Source organism: Gobius niger, assembly GCF_951799975.1.
Source record: "Gobius niger genome assembly, chromosome: 24".
NCBI lineage: Eukaryota > Metazoa > Chordata > Actinopteri > Gobiiformes > Gobiidae > Gobius > Gobius niger.
Genome location: NC_136875.1, coordinates 1,054,019 through 1,075,571, shown reverse-complemented (window position 1 = coordinate 1,075,571; position 21,553 = coordinate 1,054,019). Strand labels below are relative to the sequence as shown.

Genomic DNA, 21,553 nt, shown 5'->3' with positions numbered 1-21,553 from the left:
GGCAAGAAAAAAATGCAAATGTGTCTTTTTGTAAAGTGTATGTAAACATCTGGTTCCCACTGTATTTCACAACATCATGCGCTGTCCTGTGGGACCATAGTCCTTGTGTGTAGTGGAAACCTTGGCGTGTACTGGGTAGAGGAGCTGCGTGACGAGGCGAGTATTTAGACCGAGGTGTGCGGGCACAAGCGTGTTATGTGGAACTGCAGCTGCAAAGCTCAACTAAGCACAAAGTTACATAATGCACCAATCGTTTAGATGATTATTTCACACGGATTATTCAGTATCTTATTCCTGCCTGGAGAAATGTACATTTTTGTACTGATTTTGTCCTAGTTTATTCAATGACCAAGCACAATCCAGATGAGCAAATGTTTGTCACTAATGCGTCACAAAATAAATCCGTCCGTTTATCCGTCCTTCAGGTTTGGTTTGGGAAGTGAACACTGAGTCCAGAGACCAGCCATGTACCAGGTGGTGCCGGGCGGGGCGGGGGGCACTGACCTGGATGCCCTCCCGAAGCAGAAGCACCACCGGGACACGCGGCCCCTGGTGGGCGCCGGGGTCATCGGGCTGTTCCTGGTCATCGCCGCGGTAACGGCCTGGTGCTACTACATCACGTCTCTGCGAAAAGCGGAGCTCCTGAAAACACAGCTCCTCGACCTCAACAAGGACGGCTACATCATCCGCAACCAGGGGGGCGCCATCGTGTTCCGCATGGAGTTCAGGTAGAGACACCAGTTATGGAACTTTGGTTTAATTGACTTATTACGTAAATTCTTTGCTGTCTTTGCTCTTAACACAAACATTTTAGACAATCTTGATTCAACGATCAATCAAGAGAGTGGCAGGATATTAGGGACTGTTTCCTTTTTCTTTTGTACAGCGACATCTAAGCCCAAAACGTATCAGATCCATGAGCACGTCTCCATTAACTGATCGAGCACTGAGAAGAGACGACAGCGCAGCTCATGGTGCTTCCGCATTCATCCATGTGCAAAGTAAACAAAGGCGGAGAGCGAGAGAACCAGTGGATACGGTCTGTCTGACAGTCTGACAGGTGGTCATTTACAACAACTCCAGGCTGCAAGTTTGATTAGAAATGCACAATAAATTAAACCAGTTGATGTGGAATATTGAAACCGTTAAAAACAATGAAAATGTGCAGCTGTGATGAATTCAAAACCGATCTGCAAGTCAAAATCTGGCATTTGACTTTTTCACGTCTTCACTCTAGAATCATTAGTTTTGTGTACTTACTCGATAGATTGTTGTATAAACTGATCTGGGACTCTAGACTTGTGTGGACAACTGTTCAGATCTGCTGCAGTTGGTCAGGTCAAGGTTCAGCAACACTATGTGCCCAAAGAATGAGATCAGCCGATGACCTGAGCAACCTGAATGACCAGGTTATTCCATCAGTGGGTTTCTTCTTCCCTGATGGCATGGGAGGATGACACCAGAGGCTCATGAGGCTCACATTGTGAAAACGTTGTTCAAGAAGCATGAGATGGTTTGGCCACCACAGAGTCCAGATCCATTGAGAATCTTTGCGATGTGCTGGAGATGCCTTTGCACAGTGGTCACACTCTCCCATCATCAATACAAGATACTAGATGTTAATGTGTTTCTCCTCAGATCCGGGACCCTCGACCTGGACTCCTGCACAAAGGAAGGCGAGATCCTCAGCTGCAGCCGCACCACTGACCACAGGCCGCTGTTCTTCTTCATCGAGACGGTGCGGCCCAAAGACACGGTGCAGTGTTACCGCGTGCGCTGGGAGGAGCTGGAGGCACACGTGTCCGTGGAGCATGCCATGACCTACAAGTTCGCCCACTGGTACGGAGGAGCGCTGTCCGCTACCCAGCACTGGCCCATCTCCATCTCCGGGCAACAGCCGCCCAAGCCCTTTGTCACCAGCGACGTGTACTCCAACCGCGAGAACTTCGGAGGTACGTCTTTAAAATCTACTACGCTAGCTTGATATTTACATGGCAAACAATGGAGGCAGCTTAAAGGGACAGTACAGAGTTTAAAAATGTTTAAATGATGTATTTTCCTCCCCCTACATGTTCCAGCCATGTCCTAATGTGTAGAATGAGCTCAGACCTGTTCACCACAACTGCCTCTAAAATCCTGCACTGTCACTCAGAAAGGTGTTACTTCAGTTCTGAAGTGCCGTCATGCACGAGCTTAAAGCACCAGTCTATATCACACTACAATGATAACCAAACCTTCTGTTTGTCTGTACATGCAGTAAAACGTCTCTCTCAAAATGGCTGTAGTGAATGTCTTGAAATAGGCCTCTGTCTCTTTAAGAACCTCTGAGCCTTTAGACACGCCCCCTCCACACGCTGTCTGTGGCATCAGTGGGGAGGGGGTTCTGCTGAGGAGCAGTGGTTGGTTACTCGGCTGGTGACCAAAGCTCGGAGGCGTCTCCAGGAGGGCTGAAACGATTAATCGACGACTAATCGATTATTGAAAGTCGACAACTATTTTAGTAATCGATTAATCGTTTTCTGGCTCACACAGACTAAAATGGAGCAAAAATGACAAAAAAAAATGTAGTATTTTTGATGAAAGCCTACTTTGATTTTATATTTAGGGTCTGTAGTGTTTTGTACAATGTAAATTTCATGAATAGAGCCTTCAAAAAACATTTCCCTTTAGTTTACTCCATCAGCACTTCCTTAAACAGCGCGACTTAAGCTATAAAGTGATAAAAAAATTGAAAAAATAAAATTTTACTACACCATTCACAGCCAAGCGATTAATCGATTAATCGTAAAAAATATCGATAGATTAATCGATTACAAAATAATTGTTAGTTGCAGCCCTAGTCTCCAGGAGGTGGGGGCGTTCCTAGGAGGACTCAGGCAAACCTATCCCTAAAATGGCCGCCATCAGAGTTTTTACAGATTACTCAAAAATACGTGAATGTGCCAAGGCAACACTTCAGCCATGTTTTAATGAGGGAATGACATAATAACATGATGGAAAGCTTGAAAAAGTCAATTTTGCATAATACCCCCCCTCTTTAATATAGAAGCTGCAGTTACACGTATGACCTGAGGTAGCAGTAGTGAGTATAAAATGGCCAACTTGCATCTAGCCCCCTTAAAGAAGGAACTTAAGAGACATACAGTGGCGAGAAAAAGTAAGTACACCGTCTGGAATTTCTCACATTTCTGCCTAAATTAGTCACTAAATGTGGTCTGATCTTCATTAAAATCACAGGAATGATTAAAAGTGTCTGCTTAAACTAATACCACCCAAACATTTACATTTATCATGTTTTTATTGGCCATAACATGTAAACATTCACAGGAGAGCGTGGAATAAGTAAGTACACCCCCTGGATCAATACAGAGGGATGCAAACATTTGGGCAGACAACGTTTGGTTGTCTGGATAAAAAATTTCAGTTAAATATATCATATAGGAGACAAACTGTGGTCTGTGGTTGACTGTGAGATGATGTTGTAGGTCTTTGGAGCTGGTCTGTGGCTGACTGTGAGATGATGTTGTAGGTCTTTGGAGCTGGTCTGTGAGATGATGTTGTAGGTCTTTGGAGCTGGTCTGTGGTCGACTGTGAGATGATGTTGTAGGTCTTTGGGGCTGGTCTGTGGGTTGACTGTGAGATGATGTTGTAGGTCTTTGGAGCTGGTCTGTGGGTTGACTGTGAGATGATGTTGTAAGTCTTTGGAGCTGGTCTGTGGTTGACTGTGAGATGATGTTGTAAGTCTTTGGAGCTGGTCTGTGGTTGACTGTGAGATGATGTTGTAGGTCTTTGGAGCTGGTCTGTGGTTGACTGTGAGATGATGTAGATCTTTGGAGCTGGTCTGTGGCCGACTGTGAGATGATGTTGTAGGTCTTTGGAGCTGGTCTGTGGTTGACTGTGAGATGATGTTGTAGGTCTTTGGAGCTGGTCTGTGGTCGACTGTGAGATGATGTTGTAGGTCTTTGGAGCTGGTCTGTGGTTGACAGTGAGATGATGTTGTAAGTCTTTGGAGCTGGTCTGTGGTTGACTGTGAGATGATGTTGTAGGTCTTTGGAGCTGGTCTGTGGTTGACTGTGAGATGATGTTGTAGGTCTTTGGAGCTGGTCTGTGGTCGACTGTGAGATGATGTTGTAGGTCTTTGGAGCTGGTCTGTGGCTGACTGTGAGATGATGTTGTAGGTCTTTGGAGCTGGTCTGTGGTCGACTGTGAGATGATGTTGTAGGTCTTTGGAGCTGGTCTGTGAGATGATGTTGTAAGTCTTTGGAGCTGGTCTGTGGTTGACTGTGAGATGATGTTGTAGGTCTTTGGAGCTGGTCTGTGGGTTGACAGTGAGATGATGTTGTAAGTCTTTGGAGCTGGTCTGTGGTTGACTCTGAGATGATGTTGTAGGTCTTTGGAGCTGGTCTGTGGGTTGACTGTGAGATGGTGTTGTAGGTCTTTGGAGCTGGTCTGTGGTTGACTCTGAGATGATGTTGTAGGTCTTTGGAGCTGGTCTGTGGGTTGACTGTGAGATGATGATGTAGGTCTTTGGAGCTGGTCTGTGGGTTGACTGTGAGATGGTGTTGTAGGTCTTTGGAGCTGGTCTGTGGTTGACTCTGAGATGATGTTGTAGGTCTTTGGAGCTGGTCTGTGGTTGACTCTGAGATGATGTTGTAGGTCTTTGGAGCTGGTCTGTGGGTTGACTGTGAGATGATGTTGTAGGTCTTTGGAGCTGGTCTGTGGTTGACTCTGAGATGATGTTGTAGGTCTTTGGAGCTGGTCTGTGGTTGACTGTGAGATGATGTTGTAGGTCTTTGGAGCTGGTCTGTGGGTTGACAGTGAGATGATGTTGTAGGTCTTTGGAGCTGGTCTGTGGGTTGACAGTGAGATGATGTTGTAGGTCTTTGGAGCTGGTCTGTGGGTTGACTGTGAGATGATGTTGTAGGTCTTTGGAGCTGGTCTGTGGTTGACTGTGAGATGATGATGTAGGTCTTTGGAGCTGGTCTGTGGGTTGACTGTGAGATGATGTTGTAGGTCTTTGGAGCTGGTCTGTGGGTTGACAGTGAGATGATGTTGTAGGTCTTTGGAGCTGGTCTGTGGTCGACAGTAAGATGATGTTGTAAGTCTTTGGAGCTGGTCTGTGGGTTGACTGTGAGATGATGTTGTAGGTCTTTGGAGCTGGTCTGTGGTTGACTGTGAGATGATGTTGTAGGTCTTTGGAGCTGGTCTGTGGTTGACTGTGAGATGATGTTGTAGGTCTTTGGAGCTGGTCTGTGGGTTGACAGTGAGATGATGTTGTAGGTCTTTGGAGCTGGTCTGTGGGTTGACTGTGAGATGATGTTGTAGGTCTTTGGAGCTGGTCTGTGGGTTGACTGTGAGATGATGTTGTAGGTCTTTGGAGCTGGTCTGTGGGTTGACTGTGAGATGATGTTGTAGGTCTTTGGAGCTGGTCTGTGGGTTGACTGTGAGATGATGTTGTAGGTCTTTGGAGCTGGTCTGTGGCTGACAGTGAGATGATGTTGTAGGTCTTTGGAGCTGGTCTGTGGGTTGACTGTGAGATGATGTTGTAGGTCTTTGGAGCTGGTCTGTGGCTGACAGTGAGATGATGTTGTAGGTCTTTGGAGCTGGTCTGTGGGTTGACTGTGAGATGATGTTGTAGGTCTTTGGAGCTGGTCTGACTGTGACTGTTCTCACCAACCTGCGCCTCGGCTTATCTGAGAGTTTTCTTGGTCTGCCACCGGGCCTTAAAGGTGCTAGATGCAAGTTGGTCATTTTTAAACTCACTACTGCCACTTCAGGTCTTACGCGTAACTGCAGGTTCTCTATTCATTTGAGTGACAGTTCAGGATTTTAGAGGCAGTTGTGGTGAACAGGTCTGGGCTGATTCTACACATTAGGACATGGCTGGAACATGTAGGGGAAGGAAAATACTTACATTTAACATTTTTAAAGTACTTATTTCTAACCTACTAAAACCGAGAGAACTTTGGAGGTACGTCTTTCTAATCTACTCCTCTGGAAAACAAACTTGTTTTACTTGTGCGCTACTTTATTATGACAGTACTACATTGTAGACTCGATGTTTTCTGATGTTTAAAGCTCTGTTTCACCAACCGAGCCTGGGAGCTAAACAGCTGGATGCTGAACATGCAGAAATATCAAACGTAATCATTGTTGTAATCTTTTATCTCAGATGGCCAAAGTTGTGGGGGTATCCACTGGGTTTACGATCACATGGTGAGTCGTGACCCTCCTCTCTTCCCTCTCTCCATCCTGCAGGGATCCTCGAGAGCTACTGGCTTTCGTCCAACGCCACGGCCATCAAAATCAACGGCTCTGTGCCCTTCCACCTGGGCTGGAACGACACGGAGAAGACCATGTCCTTCCAGGCGCGCTACAGCGACAGCCCGTTCACGCCGGACGTGGAGCCCAACGCCGAACTGAGCTACCGCGTGTGCGTGGGGCTCGACGTCACCTCCATCCACAAGTACATGGTCCGCAGATACTTCAACAAGCCCTACAAAGTCCCCGCCAAGGTCATTTTTATTATTACTGAAATGTTGCACATACAGGATTTCACCTCGTGGCATTTGAGAAGTCATTTGGGCAAAACGTATCAAACTTGTCAAGGGGGAGGGATAATATTTTTAATTTAAGTGGTCAATGTTGGTCAATGCTTACTCGGCTTATTGCACAATGTGGCTACGCTAGTTCCTCTGAGCTGAAGCTGTGGGCGCTAGTACTTCCTGTTCGTATTCATTTCCATTAGGATTAGCTCAGACCAGTGAGTTCCTCGTAGAAATATTTCCATAGACGAGACGTTCATGTTTATAAGGATCAGTGAGTTTGTCTTGAAGCTAAAGGCTAATTTAACCTCTTAACTCCCGCCTGAACCGAGCGGATCTTTTTTCCTCACGTCATCAGATTTTTTTTCCCATCATTTTTGTCACTTTTTTTTCCATTTTTTCGTCAATTTTTTATCACATTTTTGTAATTTTCTTGTCACATTTTTGCCATTTTTTGGTCAAATTTTTATCACATTTTTGTAATTTTTTGGTCATTTTTTTGTCACATTTTTGTCATTTTTCGTCAATTTTTTATCAATTTCTTGTGACATTTTTGCCACATTTCCAACATTGTTTTCGTCGAGAAAATGTGCTCGGTTCAGGTGGGCGTTAAGGGGTTAATGCATTACACAACTTGAAATAGTGCCTTTTTATATATATTTTTCATAGCATGTTAGCCTTTAGCTTCAAGACAAACTATCAATCCTTTATGATCACAGGTGTCTCTGTGAACTTGTTCATCATGATTTGAACACACAATAAATTATCATCTACCGGGAACTCACCGCCCACAACATCATCTTTGGAAAATATGATTATTATTCCAGGAAAAGAAAACAGACAGGAAGTCCAGGCGCTCACACCTTCAGGTCAGAGGAACTAGCATAGCCACACCGTGCAACAAGCAACAACATCTCTATTTTAGTAGCTCCTACAGACTCCTAACTCGGACTTAAAGCTAAAGTAAATGGATGGAAATGATCACTGTCCAAGTTTGTCTTGAATTTGGTCAGAAAGTGTTCTACGGGTTAATTCTAAATCGACTTAATGTCCTGGGCAGGTGATGTTCCAGCACCCCATCTGGTCCACGTGGGCGCTGCACAAGAGGAACATTGACCAGGAGAAGCTGCTCGCGTACGCCGCCAACATCAAGAAGCACCGTTTCAACTGCAGCCACCTGGAGCTGGACGACCGCTACACGAGGCGCTACGGCGACTTCGAGTTCGACCCGGACAAGTTCCCCAACGCCACCGACATGTTCCACAAGCTGAAGTCCGACGGCTTCCAGGTCTCGCTCTGGACCCACCCGTTCGTCAACTACGACTCCGCCAACTTCCACATGTGCGTGGAGCGGGGGCTGTTCGTGCGCGAGCCCACCGGCCGCCTCCCCGCGCTGGTGAAGTGGTGGAACGGCGTGGGCGGGATCCTGGACTTCACCAACCAGGAGGCGCGCGAGTGGTTTTCGCAGCAGCTCCGGTCGCTCCGCGCTCGCTACGGCGTGACCTCGTTCAAGTTCGACGCCGGCGAGACCAACTACCTGCCGTGGAAGTTCAGCACCAAGATGCCCATCCGCGACCCGAGCTTCTACACGCGCCGCTACACGGAGATGGCCATCCCGTACAACGACCGCGCGGAGCTGCGGAGCGGGTACCAGTCGCAGAACATCTCCTGCTTCTTCCGCCCCATGGACCGAGACTCGGTGTGGGGCTACGAGCTCGGGCTGAAGTCGCTGATCCCCACGGTTCTCACCATCAGCATCCTGGGATACCAGTTCATTCTGCCGGACATGATCGGGGGAAACGCGTACAGAAACCGCACGGACGGGGGCCGCGTCCTGCCGGACCGCGAGCTGTACATCCGATGGCTGGAGCTGTCCGCCTTCATGCCGTCCATGCAGTTCTCCATCCCGCCCTGGGAGTACGACAGCGAGGTGAGCGAGAGTCACACATAACTCACCAGGGAGTCAAAACAAAACCAACGCAGAGAACACGGGGGACTGCTTTTTTTCAAAGACGGAAGTGTGGGAGAGTCTGTAGTGAGTGTGGGGGAATCTCTGGCAGGTGTGGGGGTGCCTGACTTGTTCTACAAAAGGGCACAACCTCATTTTAAAAGATTTGCACACTCAATTTTGGGGGCGTGTGGATGAGTCTGATGATAGTCAATACTGAAAGAGCGCGTCTGCATGAATCCTTCTTCACCCTGCTGCTCCCTCCCTCGGCACTCGCTACTTCCTGCTGAAACTTCATTACCCATAATCTGTTGCACGAGAGAGGTGCGCAGGCGTCACTCAGCATTCGTTAGTCATTTAGTCACACAACTACACCGCATTCACAATTCTTAGACAAATGACATTTTTCTCTGATTTTCAAAATTGTCAAGAGAGTCAGCATCATTTTCAAGTCTTTAACTGGTCGAGGATCATTTGAATGTGGCTGAAAAAACCTCCCAGTGATAAAAAAAAAAGAGGATATATATATATATATATACATAGTAAAAATCTCAGAGTTATAGATGTTCAAAATGGAGTAGGCTGACGCAATAAAGCTTTTATGTGCAATTCAATATACATTTACATAACATAATATATTATCCCTCGTGTTGCCTTCGCGGGTCTTTTTGACCCACTGTCATGTTCCGGGCATTTGGATGCAAGGTGACACAAGGGGGCGCCCTTCCAACCTTCTCAGTGTAAATGTGAGTTGACTTTCTTCAGAGTGAGACTTTCGGTCAGACACCATGAGTGACAGTAACATGACGCTAAATACAGTGAGCTCTTTGTTTCCAGTAAAAAGTCTGAGGCCTCATTGCTCTTCAGTCACAGACTGAGAAGTGAAGAAGGAAGTCATGGAGCTTCTGCTTTAGACAGAACTTCAGACTTCTGCTGCATGTAAGAGTCAGATCATGTTCTGAAACTCAAACATGTAGTAAAAACATAATATATGGAACATTATTATTACAATTACAAAAGAAAAATATTTGAAAATCATGTATCTAATCAAAAAAACAAACAAACAAACCCTAACCATTTGTATCTGCTGTAAAGTCATGTGTGTCCCAGTTCCTCTGAGTCGTGGTGGGTCATGGTGGACCATGACAGATGTGGACAGGACTGTGGTAGATCTACTTTTACTTTGGAGAAAATAGTTACTATAGAAACTGTTGAAGAAATGAACCTCACAAGCTTCTTTAACATCTGTCCACATCAGTCCTGCTGCACCACGACTCAGAGGAACTGGGACAAACATGACCTACAGCAGATACAAATGACCTGGGTTTGTTTGTTTGTTTGTTTGTTTGTTTGTTTTTTTAGAATGAGAGTAAATAAAAAAAACTAATTTTTTGATTATTTTTTGATGACCTAAAGTCTAGCTCTGAAGAAAGTCAACTCACATTTACACTGAGAAGGTTGGAAGAGCGCCCCCTTGTGTCACCTTGCATCCAAATGCCCGGAACATGACAGCGGGTCAAAATGACCCATGAAGGCAACACAAGGATTATACGGTAGAGCAGGCAAGAACAGACAGGTCGACTTGTCGTGTGTTGATCTTTCTCTCTCTCCCTCTCTCTCTCCCTCTCTCTCTCCCTCTCTCTCTCTCTAAAAAAAAAAAAGGCTTTTTTTTCTGACCAAATAAAGGTTTGGTTAAAGGGGGCCTATTATGCAAAATCGACTTTTTCAAGCTTTACATCATGTTATTAAGTCATTCCCTCATTAAAACCATGCCTGAAGTGTTGCCTTGGCACATTCACGTATTTTCGAGTAATCTGTAGAAACTCTGATGGCGGCCATTTTAGGGATAAAACGCCTGATTTCTTCAGGAAACGCCCTCGACCTCCAGGATACGCCTCCGACCTTTCGTCACCAGCCGAGTAACCAACCACTGCTCCTCAGCAGAACCCCCTCCCCGCAGTGTCTAGCCCTAAGATGTAAACAGAGTCATCATGGAGGATTATCTTCATGTGTTGTGAACCGGAGCCACAGCAGACTTTTACAAAGACACATCAGTGTTTCTGTTACCGAAACACCCAGGATTAAAACCGGTGACAAGAACGCTTATTTCAGTGTCTGGTTCTGCGCTGGGCCTTGATGATGCACAGAGCCTCCGGAGAAAGCTAATGCTAAGCTAAACCTCGAGTCATCACGTGAAAACGAGAAATATGCACAAATAAAGTCAATAAAACCACCACACACATAAAGAACCGTTTAACAATGATCACACACGGAGCCTGGCTTGTTGATTTGGAAGTTTATTGCTCACATTTCATCTACAATGGGTCATAGCCGAGTGGTTTTCTCCCGGAGCTAACAAGCTAGCCGCGACAAGCTAACGGGAAAATTCACTGAATACAAGCAGCATATTATGCACTAAAAACGTCACTAAAACAGGCAACTGCTTGAAGCAGCCTTTATGATGATCACACACGGAGCCTGGCTTGTTGATTGTGTAGTTTATTGCTCACATTTCATCTACAGTGAGTCGTAGCCGAGTGGTTTTCTCCCGGAGCTAAGGCACTATTAGCCGCGACAAGCTAACAACCTTCACCTTCACAACATTCATTGAAAACAGGCAGCATATTATGCACAAATAACGTCAATAAAGCAGCAACTACTTGAAGCAGCCTTTACAATGATCACACAATGAGCCTGGCTTTACACATTTGTGGTTTATTGCAGACTTTTCATCAACAATGAGCTGTAGTCGATAATAACAAGCTAACGGGTAACCTCGAAAAAACATTGTCCACCTGCGGAGATAATGTCCGTCTTTGAATCGTTATGGGCTCCTGCAGATCCTGGTGTCGTCCATGGGGGTATAGTTAGAGATCCATAGGGCATGGCAGATGCAAAGAGATAGCCTCCAAACAGCAGTTATTTTTCAGGCAAGAGCCCCTTCCAAGCGTCCGGTGTGGAAGGTTCGTCTCCAAATAATATCCTGTGTGGCCATTGTTCACAAAGTGATAAACAGTAGCTCCTTTCCAACAATAAAAAATAAAATGCACCGATCGTAGTTTCAATACTGTTGAGACAACGAGCGCAGTGTTGTTGTGATGCCACAGACAGCGTGTGGAGGGGGCGTGTCGCAAAGGGTCAGAGGTTTTTAAAGAGACAGGGGCCTATTTCAAGTCATTTGCTACCGCCATTTTGAAAGAGCAATTTTATACAAGGTAGTTATTCTAATTTACTGCATTGACAGACCAACAGAAGGTTTCGTCATCATTGTAGTGTGATATAGACTGGTGCTATGTGGCTGAAAAAAGCATAATACCCCCTCTTTAAAAATCAAAATCTCTCTCTCTTTCTCTCTCTCTGCCTAGTTTTAACATCAATGTCAAGGCGGAACCTTTTCATGTGTTACGGTGGGACAATAAACAATGTTCCACCGTTGTTTTTTACTTATAGTGCTCCACATATAGCTTTGATATGAGCGAGCTGAAGCTGGGACAGTCTCTCCCCCGTCACCACGGCCCATCGTGCACGGCTTTTAACTTTTCTCTCACACGGACTCTTTTTCATGGAATCAACTCTGTGACCGAAAGCTTCCTTTACTTCAGACCTTGGAGTTACAGTGAAGATGCTTCTAACAGCCCAAAGCATGAACATGGCTGGCTTTGGGGATGTGTTTGTGATGTTTTCTGCCGTTGCATGTGGTGGGAATCGTTTTTGAATGCAGTGTCTCTTTGCATTTGCAGGTGGTGGAAATCGCCCGCAAATACACGGCGCTGCACGAGAGCATCGTGGCGCCGCGCGTGCTGGAGCTCGCGGGGGAGGTTCTGGACACGGGCGACCCCATCATCCGGCCGCTGTGGTGGATCGCCACGGGAGACGAGACGGCCTACAAGATCGACTCGCAGTTCCTGATCGGGGACGACCTGATGGTGGCGCCGGTGCTGGAGCCCGGGAAGCAGGAGCGGGACATTTACCTGCCCGCCGGCCGCTGGCGGAGCTACAAGGGAGAGAGGTTCGACATCAAAGCGCCGCTGCACCTGACCGACTACCCTGTGGACCTGGACGAGATCGCATACTTCCTCTGGGTTTAACACCACAGCCAGGCCCTGACGCCCTGACGCCCTGACACCCTGACACCCTTACGCCCTTCTGTCCTCTGCAGGCCCGACGCTCAGCTGACAGCAGCCAGTCGGTCAATGTTCACTTTTCTAGTTACGTCTTTTAATGTCAGAGCAACAAAACCACTCCAACCTGTTCGGATCTGTTTTACGAACCAAACAGAAGCAGAAATCAGCCTCCTCTGTGATCCAAACAAGGGCTGTGCAATAGCTCAACAAACTATCCATCCATCCATCCATCCATCCATTGCCATCCATCCATCCATCCATCCATGGCCGTCCATCCATCCATGGCCGCCCATCCATCCATCCATCCATCCATCCATCCATCCATTCATCCATATCCATCCATCCATCCATCCATCCATCCATCCATCCATCCATCCATCCATTCATCCATATCCATCCATCCATCCATCCATCCATCCATCCATTCATCCATTCATCCATGGCCATCCATCCATCCATCCATCCATCCATCCATCCATCCATCCATCCATCCATCCATTCATCCATGGCCATCCATCCATCCATCCATATCCATCCATCCATCCATCCATTCATCCATATCCATCCATCCATCCATCCATCCATTCATCCATTCATCCATGGCCATCCATCCATCCATCCATCCATCCATCCATCCATCCATCCATTCATCCATGGCCATCCATCCATCCATCCATCCATTCATCCATTCATCCATGGCCATCCATCCATCCATCCATCCATCCATATCCATCCATCCATCCATCCATCCATCCATTCATCCATGGCCATCCATCCATCCATCCATATCCATCCATCCATCCATCCATCCATATCCATCCATCCATCCATCCATCCATCCACGGCCATCCATCCATCCATCCATCCATCCACGGCCATCCATCCATCCATCCATCCATCCATCCATCCATCCATCCATCCATCCATCCATCCATCCATTCATCCATGGCCATCCATCCATCCATCCATCCATTCATCCATTCATCCATGGCCATCCATCCATCCATCCATCCATCCATATCCATCCATCCATCCATCCATCCATCCATCCATCCATCCATCCATTCATCCATGGCCATCCATCCATCCATCCATATCCATCCATCCATCCATCCATCCATCCATCCATCCATATCCATCCATCCATCCATCCATCCATCCATCCATCCATCCATCCATCCATCCATCCATCCATCCATCCATCCATCCATCCATCCATCCATCCATCCATCCATCCATCCATCCATCCATCCATCCATCCATTAACCGGGCCTGTTGGTCTCTCTTAAGGGGCTTCTGACCCGTCTTTGTCTGACCCGTCACCTAGGACCTGTTTGCCCTGGGAGACCCTACCACGGGCACGAAGTCCCCGACAACATCATCTAGGTGCTCAAACCCTCCACCACGTTAAGGTGGCGGCTCCAGGAGGGGTCTACAAACTAAGTTAAGAGAAATATTCGCTGACATAATCTGCATACCCCGGAAGCCCCAGTATCTCCTCAAATCCCTGAGGTCTTCACCTGACTGAGACTGAACCCCCGGCCTCAAAGAAAAACACACAGAACTTAAACTGTGCCAAATAGGAGTGGGCGACATTGACAAAAATGTATATCTAAACGTTTTCTGGAACTTTCCCGTTTAAAATGATATGAACAATGAATGAAATATGCAAACATGTCCTGGACGTCATTTCATTTTGACTTTTTAGCAGCAGGTTTTGTTTTGTTGGATTTACTCAAAAGTGTCAATTAGCAACTTTACAAAGCTCAGTCTTAGTCGTGATTTTCTGAATTTACTTCCATTTGAGCCTCGTTTTGTTCTCAGTCGAGTTTTGTCAATGAAAAAAAAAAAAAAAGCAATATTGCAATGACATTGTTATCGCGATTATCATATTGTCAGATCCGTCTTTTATATACGCTCAGGTGCAAGATTGTTCCTTTGCATTTCTGTCCAAAAGCCATTCTGTAATCTAAAGGGAATTTTAGGAAGGTGTGTTTTATATTGTGCGTTTTTATCCTAAGCTGTAGCGTGACTCCGCAGAGATGTAGCACGTAGCACGTAGCCTTTAGCGGCGCTGTGTCAGCCGCAAGAACCGCTAAAGCTGCGCTGATTCACGCCTAAAGAGACATTTCTGAAGGGTGACCAGACGTCCTGCCCTGCAAAAAGTATTTAACTAGATCAGTATAAACTTCTCAATTTGAGCACAATAATCCAAATCTTAGTTGTTTTGACTAGTTAAGTTGTTCTTGGGCATTTGTCCTAGATTATGTCACTTGTTCTGAGATGTTTCTGACTCGTTTCGATACATTTCGTCCTTATTTCAGGTCATTTTCTTTGCGAATGGGGTAAGAAAATTGGTCTTATCTCATTGGCAATTTTACTTTCTTATTTCAAGCGAGATTTACCCTAGAACTGGTCTGAAATGTCCTCAAACAAGCAAAGTAAACTTGGTCCGATCAGGAAAAGTGTCTAAATGAGTGAAAACCGCTCAAAACACGATACATTTCCTCCATTCAAGTCATTTAAGCCAATGCTTGATATTTACTTTTTGTAGTATGACATTTAAATTCAAAATCTGCACCACACACACTGGAGCCGTGTCCCACAATTCACCCTCTGTCGCACGAACTTACAGCGTTTTGCCGCAGTGAGTCGTCTCTGATTGGATATTCTCTATTCATCTTATTCCGGAGGCTTGCGTGGGCGCCGCCATGAATTGTGCCCGCCCCTTTTCTCCTATGTCTTAACATGGGGCTGGAGAAGTCCACATAAAATCAGTCACTACACGAAAACAAAGCCGTTTTTCGGCCGCGCAGAGAAACGCTGGAGTGTCGACATGTCGGTGCAAATGAACATCGAACATTTTACACAAATCAATCGACTGAACATCAGATTTGAGCGGAGAATATTTTCCCTCGTTCTCCGTTTAAACCGGAAGTGTCTGGACAACGAGGTGCCGAGACAACGCAAAAAGTGGGCGGGGCGGAATAAGGTGAATAACGTCCACCTCTCACACAGCAGGAGGAAACGCATCGCACAGACAAACAACAAAATGTCTTTCCCCACGGTTTAGAAATACAGTCCTGGTCAAATGTTTAAGAAGAAATGGGAGTGAGACAAAACAGTCTGTTTCTGCAGCTGATCTAAAGTCAAATCTGAGCTAGAATGTGGACTGCAGCCCAATAACCAGTGGTTCCCACAGACAAGGGCCCCAGTCTGAGGGATGCTCCATGAAGCTCCATTGTTCCACTGAAGGTCATGATGGCGCCCCCTCTCTGTGGCTGGAGGAAAACATCTCAGGTGGATCTGCTTGTGATGTCAGGGACGTTGGAACAGTGTTAATTTTGGCAACATATTTTAATTTAGTTTTAGTCCTAGTCTTTTGACGAAAATGTATTTCAATTTTAGTCTAGTTTTAGTCGACTAAAATTGCAAGTAAATTTTAGTCGACTAAATTTAAGACTAATTGAGTGGACTTTGCATTGATAATCTTCATTCTAATCATATTTAATGTTGTTCCTCTGCTTCATGGAGCTGCTCCACATGAACAAAGCTCAGAGCTGATCCTTTAACAGAGAATGTACATGATCTGAGGCTCTTTCAGACGCTCAATACAAGTTTGGATGATTTTAGTCTCTCCTTTTCATTTTTATTTAGTCTTATTTTAGTCGACTAAAATATCTGGGCATTTTATTCATGGTTTTAGTCTCATGAGAAACTTTTAATTTAGTTTTAGTCCAATTTTAGTCACAAAAATATCACTTTGACTAAAATTAAGACTAAATATTTTAGTCGACGAAATGGTCCTGATGGTTGGAAACCATCAGGACCATCAAGGTCACATTGTTCAGAGAATCAAACTTTCTTCAGGTCTCTCTCCAAAGTCCAAACGGACAGTTGTGTGACTTTTGGTTTTAAAGCCCTTCATGAAAACCTCTGATGGTTATTGAGCTGCAGTCGCTCCAGTAACGGGTTCCTGCAGTAAACCTTTGATCGGGACTGTATGTGGGTCTGCTCACCCTACACTACACACTGAAGCCATACCGTTTGTCTTTGTTATTTGTGGGAGTATTAATTCTGTACTGAGTGCTGGCGCCTCTCCTGGACAGGTCGGGTAGTACAACATTCAGCTGTGTTCATTGGAATGTGTTTGTTTCAATCCACAAGCTTAATTTATTTGTTACGTTTTCATCATTTTGAGGAATTAACTCATGAGTGAATGTGAATGTCCCTTTATGCTCAAGAAAACTGTCTGTTCTTAAATAAAACTGTTTAGAGCAAGGTCTGTGCTTCAACTGTGTCCCATTGGCTCCTGTGTTTTGTATTTGTGATGAATTGCTGGGGTAAAAGACGTTGCCAGGTCATTCTGTTCAAAGCCCTCCCGGTGCAAAGCCTGTTGGAATGTGTTTTTAATGACACTTAAGGCTTGATTCCCTCTCGGATCCACAGACGCTCTTGCATCCACTCCTGCCGCTCCTGTTTTAGCGTCACATTCCTCACCTCTGACCCATCGTTTATTTGAGGCTCTGTTTATTCTTAGTTTTCATTCCTGACGCCTCACTGCTGTCTCGCCCTCAGTGCCCTTGTGCACTGTGGGGGCTTTGACCACACTTTATGGGGGACCATTTCACCTGTATGTGAAGACATGGACAGCCTGAACTCTTCCACCACTGTGACTTCAGGTCAGACTGGTTCTAATGATACAAGAGCAAAATTCAAACCCAGGCTACTTTTTGTCCTTTGGTGCAGAATGCTACATTAAACACATCTGCAAGAAAGGTTTGTTTTTACATTTATTCAACACTAAGAGTAAACCTATGAATTATAATATTACATATGAAGAAGAATGTGCTTCATAAAACATGAAGGAATTGTAAATAAAAGGCCAGACAAAGGTTCAATTCATTGACAAATGAATCGACTAATACAACAATGGATGTAGATTAGAAGCTCTCGTCACGGACATTAGCCTGGTCCATTCCACACCCTCGTACTCACTACGTACATGTAGGGAAATTATAACTACAGTTTCTGGATGGCTAAGGCCAGGCTACACCAACATGGAACACATAGGTGGTTTGGCAGCTTTAAGCACTGACTGGACTTTAAACAATAATCTTTTGGTATTTGAAGACAGAGTGTTCAGACAGGTAAAAGGCTGTGCTATGGGTGTTTGTTTTAGCCCATCCTACCTGGGCAAATGGGAAGAGGATTTTATCTTTAACACTTTGAATAACAGATTCCATAAATAAATGATCTGGTGGGGACGATACATTGATGATGTTTGTCTGCTTTGGTCAGGTTCAGAAACTGAATTTCACCTATTTGTTAATGGCCTCAATCCCAACATTAAACTTTCTTTGGAATATAGTCAAGAAATGATGATTTTCAGACTGTTAGCAATAACTTTTTTTTAGAAAGCCTATCGACAGAAACACACTTCTAACTGGTAACAGCTGCCATCCAAGTGGCTTCAGGATAATACACCGGCTGCAAGGAGTGTGTAGAATCTGTGATTGAGGCCAAATCTGGAGAGATGCTGGTCAGTTTCCAGGAAAGAGGGTATGAGAAAAATACTTGACAAAAGGCATACTCTCCTCTCGAGCAAAAGGTGTAAACACAGACTCACTTCTGGACAGGCATTCATCTAACCCACCGAAGAGTGCATTGTTTTTAGTACCACAGGTAGCTCTGAGGCCAACATTGAAAGTGACATACTCCAGAGCCACCTCTCTTCACCTTTAAAAGATGCCCCACCCTCCAGGACAGCTGTCTGCACCTGTGTCCAAACAGACATGGCTTGTAAACCCGTGGGTACATAGAAATGCAACAACTGTAATCACTGCAACAACATCTGTCCGACCAAAACATTTGTGGACCTTCATACAAACAAGGAGCACACTATCAACCATTTCATTCAAACCACCTTTGTCACAGGACAGACTACAGAACATAAGCACGCTGTCTGCAGAGGCAACACCAACCGCCCTGTGACCAGACACTCCACCACAGTTACCTCATACCAGACACAGTACAGAGAGGAAACAGACAACCTAAAGTACAGACCCTAAACACCCTGGATTTCACCGTTTCTATAGGTTTTAAATCATTTCAACCTGAAAAGACTCACAGAAACGGAATGACGGTATGAGTGTTTTATTAACGAACATGAATTATTATTGGGGCTCAGACCCCGGCGGAAGACTGAACGAACGATATGGATTGCATGGCTTTGACGAATGATAGCCATGATCTTCCCCGGAGCCTGGACCCTGGTGGTGGTGGAAGAGACCTGGGTTGGCCACTTGATGAGTGGAGCCGAGGAGGAGCCAGGCGGAGAAAGGGGTGGAGGAGGGTCGTAGCACGGCTGGCAAGCGGCTGAGTGATTGACCAGGAAGCTTAAAAAGGGGATCCTGAGCGATGACAGGCTGCTGAGGGGATGAGCAGCTGCGGTGATTGGCTGTTGTGAAGGTGCGGCTTGATCGGAGTGCGTGATTGGATGATTGGAGTGTGCTGCCGGTGATGAGGTGATGAATGAATGCAGCTGGTAGGTCTTCCAGGTTGAATTTGCGCATAAGCTTCATTTCTACTCATACTTGTACGATTGCACCACCGTCTTGTGGTCTTAAGTCACTGTCCACCTGAGTCCACCTCCCATGCTGCCTCAGCCAGGTGGAGAAGCCCTATTGGTGGAACACATGTATGTCACATCACATGTTCTGTTTCCCTGATGAAACGTGTTCTAGACATGCCAGAGCTAACAAAGGCATTTGAGGACATTTCTGGGACAGTGCCTTGGTCAATCCCTTCACCATCATTTGTCGTGACTGCCTGGACGTCCATGAAGCGCCTTGTTTGCCTTTGTTAACATCACTCTTTCTTGAGTAAATATTTTGGCGACTCTGGTGGAGGGTCGGTGGGGGGGATGGGTTGGTAAAGTTGCTGTGTTCACAAATACTGCTGTGGGTACGAGTCCCAGCTCGGACAAATGGCAGAAAGTTTGTCATATTCACCTCCATTCTGCAGCCTCTAAGCCTTATGTTTCAATGATTGTTAATGCAAACGTGTAAACATTTAAAAAGAAAATGAATTTATTTTTAAATTCTTTATTACTGATTGTATCTCTCCATGAGTTGTATATTTTCTACACGGTCCTTCCAGTCTTTTCATGACTCTCCAGTTCTTGATCATTTGCTGTAACGCCAGAACAGATATTGCTCTGCTCTTCTGGGTGGTTCCCAGTACTTCATATGCTTGATTTTGAATCAGAGTCATTCTGTATTCTTCAGTTTCATAATTCTGCCCCACAGCTTTACAACAGGGTTCTCCACCAGCTGCTCTCGCTCGCCCAAGGCTTTCAGCATGTCTACACGCGCTTGATAAGTCATTTTCTTTGGTGCTGAACATTTTGATCAGAATCTGCAAACTTTTAGGTTCATGAAGTGAAGTTTAAGAACAAAATGAAAGTTATTTTGGTTGAAATAGTATAATTAGACTGTTACAATTATATACACTGTGTTCCAAATTATTATGCAGATGACATTTTTCTCAGATTTTCTAAATCGTCAACTCAAATGAGAGTCCGCATCATTTTCAAGTCTTTACCTGGTAAAGGATCCTTTATGATTTTGTTCGGGAAAGCACGGCTCTTCTTTTTGTACCATAGATGAAGGTGGTCAGTCAGAAAGAGGTCATTTTCACATCTTCAGGGATCCTAAAGGGGCCGACCAGCTCTCTCACCATGATTCTGGCCCAAAACATGACTCCGCCCCCTCCTTACTGACGTCACAGCCTTGTTGGGACATTCACCAACCATCCACTACTCCATCCATCTGACCATCCAGGGTCACACGGCCTCATCAGTGAACAGTGTTAAAATGAGTGAAAATGAGTCCTCATGTATTTCTGAGCCACTGCAGCCGTTTCTGCTTCAGCTTCAATGAACAGTTTAGGGGAGGCCGGATAGAAGGTTTATGCACAACTGCAGCCTCTGGAGGGTCCTACATCTTCATGTTCGGGAGACTCCAGAGGCACCAGCAGCTTCAAATACCTGTCTGCTGCTTTGTAGCATCTGTTCTCTTAATCTGATGGGTTTGTCTGGCAAAAAAACGTCCTTTATCTGCACAAACCCGAGTGTGTGTGAATCATCCACAAATCTCTTATCAGTATGACGATCACGCTTAATCTTTCATGAAATATCGAAGGTTTTCATATCTAGACGAAGGCATTCAACTATTTCACGCTTTTCATCAGCAGAGAGATCCTTTTTCTTTCCCATATTGCTTGAAAATGATGATCTGCATAATAAAGTGGAACATCCTTTTTCAGTATTTTTTCCTTTAACTGGGCTTAACCTGAAAACTAATCATCCCAGGTCTCTGAGATTAATGTCAGTGATTCAAAGAGCCCTGAGACACGACACCATCCATGAGTTTCATAAAAAAAAAAAAGTTGTGTACCTTTTTGACACAAAAACACAATATGCATAATAATTTGGAACACAGTGTATAATAAAAGTACCTCGTGTGAAAAGGTCCTTGTCTTTCAGGTCAGTGTGCACTCTGCCCTACTTTGTATACATATATATTTAATTTCGTAAGATTTGCAAACATTCAATCAAACAGAAGAATGAGGCTGAACTTTGATATCCAAAACTAAATGGGACACAACGGGAAACTTTTGAGCAAGAGATTGTGTCAAATTTCAGTCCGAACCACAGCTGAACCAGAGATCTAGACCAGAGATCAGTGTAAACTGTTAAGGAAAAAATATATTTTGGAAGAAATTTAGATTTAATGCCAGTTTGGATCTGATTTAATGCTGTTTAATGACTTTCAAGGCCTTACGTTTGGCACCTCCTGCTTTGTCTCAGAGCTGAAATGTTCCAGTCGGAGGCACCCGCCCCAAACCCAGATAAATGAACACAGACTCGTGTC

The 21,553-nt window shown here is 45.2% G+C and overlaps 1 protein-coding gene across 1 annotated transcript; it reads left to right on the top strand.

Annotated features, from left to right (window-relative positions):
• The first annotated feature begins 450 nt into the window (after positions 1 to 450).
• Positions 451 to 12,592, top strand: myorg (myogenesis regulating glycosidase). Its single transcript, XM_079582538.1, has 5 exons — positions 451 to 728; positions 1,639 to 1,952; positions 6,259 to 6,515; positions 7,606 to 8,475; positions 12,234 to 12,592. The coding sequence occupies exons 1-5, from the start codon at positions 466 to 468 to the stop codon at positions 12,579 to 12,581; spliced, it is 2,052 nt and encodes a 683-aa protein (XP_079438664.1). The 5' UTR covers positions 451 to 465; the 3' UTR covers positions 12,582 to 12,592.
• Positions 12,593 to 21,553: the final 8,961 nt, after the last annotated feature.

Bases quoted from the DNA above. Each gene is read 5' to 3' on its own strand.
- myorg (XM_079582538.1), top strand. From the start codon at position 466: ATGTACCAGGTGGTGCCGGGCGGGGCGGGGGGCACTGACCTGGATGCC. The intron at 729-1,638 runs GTAGAGACACCA...GTTTCTCCTCAG, and splicing joins GTGTTCCGCATGGAGTTCAG to ATCCGGGACCCTCGACCTGG. The intron at 1,953-6,258 runs GTACGTCTTTAA...TCCATCCTGCAG, and splicing joins CAACCGCGAGAACTTCGGAG to GGATCCTCGAGAGCTACTGG.